General features: G+C 49.1%; 1 protein-coding gene and 1 non-coding gene across 2 annotated transcripts; one reads left to right on the top strand and one right to left on the bottom strand.

Moving 5' to 3' along the window:
- Window positions 1-2,759: 2,759 nt before the first annotated feature.
- On the top strand, window positions 2,760-2,833 carry LOC123132837 (small nucleolar RNA snoR60). Its single transcript, XR_006465067.1, has one exon. It is a non-coding gene; the product is annotated as a small nucleolar RNA snoR60 (small nucleolar RNA).
- LOC123131294 (phosphate transporter PHO1-2) lies at window positions 2,828-8,050 on the bottom strand. The gene is made up of 15 exons (XM_044550997.1): window positions 7,617-8,050; window positions 7,479-7,532; window positions 7,112-7,391; window positions 6,516-6,885; window positions 6,319-6,367; window positions 5,422-5,496; window positions 5,200-5,329; window positions 4,986-5,106; window positions 4,581-4,824; window positions 4,378-4,482; window positions 4,254-4,298; window positions 4,016-4,168; window positions 3,650-3,928; window positions 3,426-3,562; window positions 2,828-3,348 (listed from the first exon to the last, which is right to left on the bottom strand). The coding sequence occupies exons 1-15, from the start codon at window positions 7,884-7,886 to the stop codon at window positions 3,261-3,263; spliced, it is 2,400 nt and encodes a 799-aa protein (XP_044406932.1). The 5' UTR covers window positions 7,887-8,050; the 3' UTR covers window positions 2,828-3,260.
- Window positions 8,051-9,366: the final 1,316 nt, after the last annotated feature.

Here is a 9,366-nt window from a genome sequence, read left to right as displayed (position 1 = left end):
TTTGAACTTCACTCCGTTTTTGGGATACGCGGCTGGGAGAGGGTTCGCTGGCACTGCCTTGTGACCATAACTCATGTACTATGCACATGTTTTAGGACATGGATGAAGTACACGATAAAAAGTCACGGTTCATATACAATGTACATGATTTGGTAAGGCCAAGACACTGAAAACATGAACGATGCACGGGTTCGACCAAGTCAAACCATTAGGTCAACTCCAATGCCGTGCCTCAAATCATTCACAAATGTTCGGACTTCATAGCTCGGACATTTTTCACCATTCAACGTCGTGGGACAAACGTCCGTTGCATTGTTCGAATGTTCGAAATCTCACAAACTGGGTACAGTAGCAACCACATACACGGAGGCGAGCACGGGACGCCATGTATACAACGGCTAAAATACACGAGTCGACATGGACGTCGGCACGGTAGTGACGACGGACGTCAAGACGAGCATGACGCCTTGGATACAATGGTTAGAATACACGAGTCAACATAGACGTCGGCACGGTAGCAACAACGGACGTCAAAGCGAGCATGGCGCCATGAATACACCACTTAAGGTACGCGACTTGACACGGACGTCGGGACGGTAGCAACGGAGACGAGCACATGACGCCATGACAACACTTAGGGTGCACGACTCGACGCGAACGTCTGGATGGTAGCAACAACGGACGCGGAGACGAGCACGTGACACTACGAATACAACACTTAGGGTACACGACTCGACGCAAACGTCGGGACGGTAGCCGGAGACAAGTACGTACGTCATGAATACAACGGTTAGGGTACGCGAGTCAACGCGGACGTCTGCACGGTAACGACGACGATGGACGCAAAGACAAGCACGGTACACCACAGATACAATGGTTAGGGTAGGCAAGTCCACGCGGATGTCTGCTCGATCATTGTCCGCGGGCATATCTAGACGTGTCTATGTACGTATAGGGGTCCGGATTTTACAAATATGGTTGTCTAGAAGCTCCAAGCGCTCATATTTTGTCAGGGACATCCGGACGTGCTTCGCACATGTCAAACACATACTTTTTTTTTCTACGATAGCTGGCTGGATGATTTTTTTTCTTGCATTGACGCAGGAAAGTAGAGGGAACAGTGCCAGATTTTACTCCATTTAGACAGTGTGAGCCGTGAGACAGTCTCGTGAGCATCTCATCGATCTTCGGGCGACAGAAAGAACCTAGGGGACCTGTTCATTCAGTCCTATCCACCAGCCTGCCAACCCACTGTACGAGTCAGGTCATGACTCTCTCTTAACTTTCGGGATGGGACTAAATTTTAATCTCACTCACTTCACTCACATGTGTGCATGAATGGGCCAAGAGAATTTCAGAATTTTAGTTGAGCATTGGGCCAAAGGCCTTCTAGCAAAATTCCAACATCTGGCACGCTGGAATATCAGCGAAGCTCGTTTTGCAAGCGAGCTGCCGCCGCGACGGTGTCGTGCGTGGTTTGGCGGATGGGCGGCGACGCGCACCTCCACGACCAAAATCCCGACCGGCGACGCCTCAGTTGCGACCCTCCTCCGCTCCCGCTTTGAAGCCGACGGTATCGACGCGCTCAAGCGCCTCCTCCGGTAGGTTCGCTTCACAAATTCTCCTGGACCAGATCCTGGCAAAGTTGGAAGTCTGAATCTAGTTGAATTTTGAAGAATGTTACTTTTGATGCAATTGGAATGTGGCTTTCCAATTGCAGAATGTTACTTTTGATGCAATTGGAATGTGGCGTTGGAACCTGGTACTTAAGTGATTGTAGATTTGTTTTTATATTACTGCAGGCGCTAAAATGCTATGACATGGATTGGTCAGGGATTCTGCAGTGTTTGCTTCAAATTTGTCTTTGGGGATCCTGGGTAGCGTGGATTAAGTTCAGGCTGATAATATGCCCTGCACCCAGACTGAAACTAATGTTTTTTTTTTTTTTGCGAATAACTGAAACTAATGTTGAGGAGCTTGTGACATTATGTTAAACAGCATGTTGTTTTGGCTTACGTGCTTGCTTCTCTATCAGTTTGGCTTACGTGCTTATGTAGTTCGGTGAACATTTTTAGTTTTACTGCTAATTGGTATGACATGGATAAGCAAATGTTAAACTAGCTTAAATTCAGCGGGATCATTAGTTTTTTGTCATCTTCATTGGGTTCTGTTGTTAGATTATACTACTCGGTTATGCTTCTTGCACGCGGGAAATGATGTTCATTATTATTTGATGCATTTTTTTGTGCTAATGCGGGTGTTATGCTCCTAGCACATGTGGAATGATGTTCATTACTGTTTTGCTATTATATAGAATGAGGACGGGTCCGAGGTTGTAGTATTTGACGCTGTTCGGGCTCGCGGAACTCGTGTGCCGTACCTCAGAGCTGCCTCCGGACAACCGTGTCTCATGTGTGATATTGTTGAACTGGTGTCCGGTGAGATCTCACTGCAACTTCCTTTTTTATTGCTAAATGACTTCAGCTCTGTGTGTTTTTTCTTGACCAAGACCTTTACTTGCAGACTTAGTTGCTCTATGCTGTGGAATGCTCAAACCGGAGTGAACAAGAGGACTAATGTGATTACCATCATTGAGGATGCTATTGCTAGTTGGCATGGTTGGTTTTTTTCGTTTCAGATGTTGCACAGCCTGTCCAGGTATGCCTTAGTCTTGCTCACTATGAACATCAGTTATTATTGTCTTACACTTTCTGTTATTGTTTGTCTGTGTGCAACTCCTTCGTGAGTTATCGGTGGCTTAGCAAAATATGGCTTTACTCGGATTCCCCTTCAGGACATCAAAACGATGATGCAAAATCGAGTCTCAGATGCATTTGCATCTTTTCTTCTTTAGTTCGCTGTATTTCTTTGTTTTGATTATAACCGTACTTCAATCCATTGCCATCACATTGGGTGGTATACCAATTGATCCCCATATTAGTGGTTTGCACTAATTGGTGCCTAGCAATCTACTGTTATCAGTGTGCAAAGTTATCCTGACTTCAGTGTCTAGCACCTCCTGCTGCTGGGACGCCACGGACGGTGCCCCCAAGCTCGGCGTCCCCTGCTGCACCGCGTTTGCCTGGGGAGTGGGGTGTCACGAGCGAGCTACTCGCCCAGGGAGCACTCGCTGGAGCTGGTCTGGGCAATGGCAGCCGTGCCGGCAGCAGTTGCACGGAGCGTCTTGGAGGATGTGGGCGATCGCCGGTCCGTGTTGGTATCGGGAGCACGTTGTTACGCTCTTCTCTCCGTCTTAATCATCAATCCGTTTCGAGTTCACGAAATGGTAATGGGACAGTCTTCACTGCTCTGAACTTGCCAACATTGTTCAAGTGTTCGTTCTCCAGCCTGCAGTCCAGTCAACCCGAGTTATAACCAAAATGTTAAACTGAAGATATTTCCAGCTTTATACTAATCTCAAATACCTGTAGAAGTTCCAGTGCCCACGTCGGATTATTTCCAAGGAGGCAAGGGAGAAATCCAGTAGGCGAGTCTCGTTCTTGCTAACACGGATCTTCATCACACTTTCAGTCCATGCTAGCCGAAGCACTAGATTTAGCATCTGCATTTACGAAAGGATTAGTGCTCCTGAAGCCTATCTTTTCTGTGTCAATGCTGCACTATAAATCAGTTGAACAAAGTAAAATACCATAGAAATGTAGTAAGTGAACTTGTTCTTCAGGATGAGATCATCCCGGAGCCATAGGTTCTTAGATTTGGGAGTGAAAAAGCCCCAATCCTTGACAAAGTCCCAGTAGAGCTGGTAGACGGTGGCGCCTGAGGACGAGATGAGGACCATCCACATCCAGAATGGCGTCGGTGTGACATTGTACTTGAACCTGACGGCAGCCGCCACCATCGCGGACACGTACTTCCCGGCGTTGGCGAGCTGATTTATGTCATGTTCCTCTATGTACCTTCTTAAACACTTCAAAAGGAAAATGGCCACAAAGTTCAGTTTGAAACTTATTTTGACAACTTGAGATCTTACTGTTGTTGGTATGTCGATTCATACCTGCATAGCTCTCCAATAGTAAGGGAGAAAAGAGATGACATAGGCCAGGTGTTTGTACTGCTGGCTGGTAGTACAAGTCTCATATGGGTTAGCCCTAAAGCTTCCTGCCATGAAGTAGCACGCCGCAAACTCCACGTGTCTTAACAATGGGATCTGGAACATATACAAGTTTAGCTTATAAGAACTTGCATTTTAAGAACCCTAGGTTGTATGATAATTGTGGAAGCGTAATTGTTACCTGGCTAGTTAACTGATCAGCCATGAAGAAATCGGCCATCAGAACCTGGAACACAAGGCAGACCTACCATCAAACATATGTTCATGACAATTCGTTGACTAAAAAATGGTAGATGTCTCCTTACCTTGTAGAACGGCGAGAATATGATGCTGCACATTATGCGCATGAAGCAGTAGCGCGTCGAGCTGTAGAACACGTTGAACGGACAGAATAAAAGTCCGATCGACAACTGAAAGTAGGTAGATTCAGAATTTTGAGGACTGACATCAGTTGCAAGCTGCAGCATAACTCGATTTTGGATCCAAATATATGCTCTGTGTTTCTTACCACTACGAGCCCCCCTGGCACGGCGTTGGCGTAGGAAGCACCGGCGTTCCTGAGGAAGAGGTTGATGACCAGCGCGGCGACCACGGTGCACATGATGGAGGCGGACATGAGAAAGGCGTCCCGGTGCGTGAGGGCCGTGTTGGGCGCGAAGTCGAAGATGAAGTTCTGGTTGATCCTGGTGCTCTTCCACATGAAGAGGTTGCACCCGTGGAGGAAGCAGTGCAGGCTGATGAGTGCGAACATGCTGCACAAGGGCAAAGGAACAGCCATCTATTGTCATGTCGAGGTAAAATTGCATCTAATTATCAACTATTCAATGGAGATATAAAAGAATAAATGAAATATTGAACTCCTGCTGAGAACAAAGCTCCTAAGTCTGGTCAGAACCTTGGGTTTAGAGGTTACCTGAAAACATGGTAGACTACCTCCATGTAGGCCGTATTTCCCGCAGAGGCAAAAATGCCGGAAACATGGGCCAAGATGGCGTATATGATGAACAGACTCACAAATGTGCCCGTGAACAAGCCTGAAAACAAACACGAAACGAAGAACCACAGAGTTAGAAATTTGAACTGAAAATACATGGTAGAATTGTGATGTCTGAATTCTGCGAGCCTACCTACGAGGAAGGTGATCATGTGTGTGTTCTTGGGCTGCTGCGGGTTGAGGTACTTCATCGCCACCATCCTGTCGTTCCCCGCAAAGTGGTTCAGGAAGAGCGACTCCACCTCGTCAGACAGCTGAAGCACCTGTTCAAAAATTTCATAGTATGTATGTAGACTCATTAGTTCATTCGGTTCGTCTGCCTTACAAGTCTGAAACTCTTGTAAGTTGATGATACCTTGTCGGACGTGCTGAACGACGATATCTTCACCTTCTGCGAGAACAAATCCGTCGCTCGCTGTTGCTCCGACACCTGAGTTGCCGACAGCGAAACAAATCAGTTTTAATCATGTTCATGTATGTCAATTCTATCACCAGTCCTTTTTTTCAGAGCTAGGTTAGTGCAAATTGCAGTAGTATGCCAATTCAGTAAATCACTAGCTGTGTGTGCTACTTGATTATAGTTGATACTACATAATGACCACCAGTATATTCTCGGGTGAATTCCATATATGCCACTCAAAACTTGCCCGTATTCCCATCTGCCATTGGAAATTTCCCTCTCAAAAGTGTTAGAAATTCTCGGGTGAATTCCATATATGCCACTCAAAAGTGTTAGAAATTCGGAATTTGCAATTACGGAGATTTATTTTGAAATTCAAAAAAACTTGTTCGAATTTCAAATCTGCTCGGATGCTACAGTATATCGTCGCTACAGTACGGACGCCCCGCAATTCGAGATTGGCCAAATTTGTTCGGAGTGCTACAGTATGTCGCCGCTACAGTACCAGGGGCAAAGTCGTATTTTCACATGCCACTTGACAGTCAACTAACAGTCAAACTGGCCATAATGGCATATCTGTACACGGTGCAAATTCTCAATGGCATATTTGGGTGAGGGAAATTTCCAATGGCAGATGAGGGTACGGGCAAGTTTTGAGTGGCATATATGGAATTCACCCTATATTCTCCTCTGAAAGAAGTGCTAATGCAACGTCCTTAATCATGTGGTTTTTTTTTATAGAAAAACAGGGAGCACCTCTCCGATTTCATTGCTGAGAACGAAACCAAGCATCATGTGGTTTAAATGACTCTACATGTACATTTATATATATGTTGCTAGTGGGCAAAGTACCTTGACGAATTTCTTGAGAATCTTGGTGAAGGCCTTTACATTCAGAGAACTGCACCCATCCATCCATCATCCATGCAACAGAAAAAGCACAACAAATCCGTCAGAGATGTCACAATTCTCACGGCGAAAGCAAAGGCAATTTTAATCAACTGAATGAGTCGTGCATGGCGCATGGCGATGGCGGCCGGAGTGTGCACCTGAACTTCTTGAGCAGCTCGAGGCCGCGGTAGAGCGCCATGAAGGCGTCGCGGATGTTCTTCTCGGCGTGCTGCACCTTCTTGCGGTGGACGAAGGCGGCGGCGGGGTCGGCGCCGTCCTTGCGCAGCACGTTCACCAGCTCCTCCCACACCTTGAGCGCCGCCCGCCCCGGGTTGCTCGCCGGTATGTCGATGCGCACCGTCGACGGCAGCTGCAGCCTCCCGCCCCTGCCGCTGCCCTCCTTCTTGGCGTCCTTCTTCCCCGGCAGCCCCACGAAGCTGACGCCGTTGCGCTCCAGCGCCGCCATCACCTCGTCCGCCACCGCCGCGCCCTCCGTCATCTGCGCCTGCTGCTGCTCCACGCTCCCATCTGCACCGTGCCATGCGTGTCAGTGTCAGAGACTCCTCCTCCTCCGATCGATCGATCGAGATGGTGCTCACGTGCCATATTGCCATGCACACGCGTAAAGGATGCATGATCGAGAGGCCGGTAGTGGGGTTCATGTGCTGGGACGTGACGCGGGTTGGTTGGGTGTCGTACGTCGACACCAACGGACGTGCGTGCGCGCGCACCGGTCTGGACTATGGACACCTACCTGACATGGACTGCGGCGTGGCGAGGCCCGAGAGGAGGTAGCGGCCGGAGTTGCTGAGCGCCGGCGAGGGCGGCGCCACCGCCGGTACCGAGCGGCCGCGGCCAGAGCCCCGGGCGCGGCGGGTGGCGGCGTGGTCGGCCAGGATGCGCTTGACGTCGGCGAGGATGCGGAGCTGGTCGATGAGCGCCTCGCCGCGGCCGAGCAGCTCCGCCTCCTGCGCCGCGTAGAAGGTGCTCACCTTCTCCAGCTCCTCGTCCGCCTTCTCCAGAAACTCCCGCTCCTGCACACGTCAAACACGTCAGTTAGTACATGAATGATTCAGTTGCAGATGCATCCACGAAATGCATGCATGCATGCATCAGCTTACATGCTTGTCCGTGGATCGCACGAGCTCGCCGGAATCCCCGCTCTCCTCGTCATCCTGCATGCCAAAATGCACATCATCAGTACCCTGCACGCACGTAGCCAGATCAACTCGTATCGCCTGACGCGCGCAAGCACGCACCATGGAGGCCTGCACCCTGGGCGCGAACCGGGCGGCGAGGGCGCGGACGGGGTCGAGCACGGAGAAGCCAGCGCCATAGCCGGCGCTCTCGACGCCGGCGGCGAGGGCGGCAGTCTCCGGCGAGGAGTCTCCTGCGCTGCTGCTGTCGTCGGCGTCGCGCCGTTCGACCTTGATCCTCTTGATGAGCTTCTTGAGGCCCCTGTAGTCGACGAAGGCGGGCTTCCACTCGGGGATGATGCTGGCATCGTACTCCCGCGAGAACTTCACCATGTCCTCCGCCTCCTATATACCACGTACTCCAGCACTCCACTATGACGAGGCCGATCGATGGTCGGGGGTTGAAGCGGGTTGCTTCTTGTCCGAGCCGATCGAGCTTACATGCGGAGGACAAGAGGAGGAGGGAGGCCGGAGGGGGACACGGACAGGCAGGAGTCATGGCACAAGCAACCGTGCTTATATAGACCGAGGGACACACACCATCGGAGAAGCTACGTCCGATACTCTTTCTTTCCCTTCTCCCCTTTTCCCGCCGCACTCACGAATGAACGGACACCAAACTGGGAGGCGATGAGGGATCCATCGCTAGTGCTGCGAAAAAGGAAGAAGATACTGAAAAAAAGTATTAGGTCGGACGAATTAAAAGGAGGAACTAATCGTAAAGGAGTGCCGAAAAAGTGGACGAAATTCATAGTGGACACAATCACAATGCAGTACACGATTAGTTTGTGTAATTGTGTAGCTGCTCGATCTGTAACTGGTTGCAATTGGCATGCGTCGCCCGCTTTAGGTCTCCTGTTAATTGTTTTTTGAGCTAGCTTGGGGTGGCCGCGACGGTGCTCCCATCTTTTGGGCGAAAAGGCAGGGAGATCACGAGCGATTCCGGGAGCCAAGCAACATGCGTGCTCGCTTGCTTGAGCGACCCGCTCACGCGCACTCTGCCATGCACTCACCCGGCGCCCGGCCTGAAAACGCGAACCAACTCATCGATTACAGCTGGTTCATTAGTTAGATTCATACGTACGGTATGTATGATCAGTGCGTCGTGTCACTGCCATATCATGCATTGGCACTTGTCAAGATCATCATCACGGCCGGGCGGGTATGTGTATGCGTTTGTAGGGTAAGTGTATGTGCATGTGTGTGGGTATCTGTGTTAAAAAAAAAGCTCGCATGCATGTAATTGTGTTGATAATGTTGTTCATGTCATTGCATTATCATACAATTACTTCAATAGGTTGTTTTTAAATTGTCCAGTGAAAAAAATGGGATAATAAATAACTTTGCTCTCTCTCTCTCTCTTTGCATCTGAAGTTTGTGCAAGTATTGTCAGCGCAAATTCATAGAACTTCATTCTCTTCTCATTTATTCTCTGCCACATCATCATAAACTTTATACGTGTTAAATTTTTGATGAGTGGAACCGATGACTTTCTGATCTGAGCAACGAGACGAGCAACCGTTCTAAAGGATGACAAGATCTTGTTGAGTGGAGTTTACTGTCTGATCTGAGCAACGACACGACCGATCGTTCAAAAGGGTGACAAGATCTTGTTGAGTGGAGCTGAAACTAAATCGATTACGTCATGGGCAAGTACAAGTACATCGTTGACCTAGCTACCACGCCTCGTCTCTTCCTTGTGTTTTGCTATTGACGTATGACGGTAGTGCCTCCATTAGGGAATCACAACGTGTAGCCAAATAGCATTGCCATATAGGGATTTGGCTTTGGCACTAGTGTCTACCCTTGCACA

This window comes from Triticum aestivum, chromosome 6A, assembly GCF_018294505.1.
Source record: "Triticum aestivum cultivar Chinese Spring chromosome 6A, IWGSC CS RefSeq v2.1, whole genome shotgun sequence".
Classification (NCBI taxonomy): Eukaryota; Viridiplantae; Streptophyta; class Magnoliopsida; order Poales; family Poaceae; genus Triticum; species Triticum aestivum.
Note: the sequence above shows the minus strand (reverse complement) of the source record. Positions and strands in the feature narration are given on the sequence as shown.

Bases quoted from the DNA above. Each gene is read 5' to 3' on its own strand.
- LOC123131294 (XM_044550997.1), bottom strand. From the start codon at position 7,886: ATGGTGAAGTTCTCGCGGGAGTACGATGCCAGCATCATCCCCGAGTGG. The intron at 4,169-4,253 runs GTAACAATTACG...TATATGTTCCAG, and splicing joins CTGATCAGTTAACTAGCCAG to ATCCCATTGTTAAGACACGT. The intron at 3,563-3,649 runs GTATTTTACTTT...TCGTAAATGCAG, and splicing joins TCACTTACTACATTTCTATG to ATGCTAAATCTAGTGCTTCG.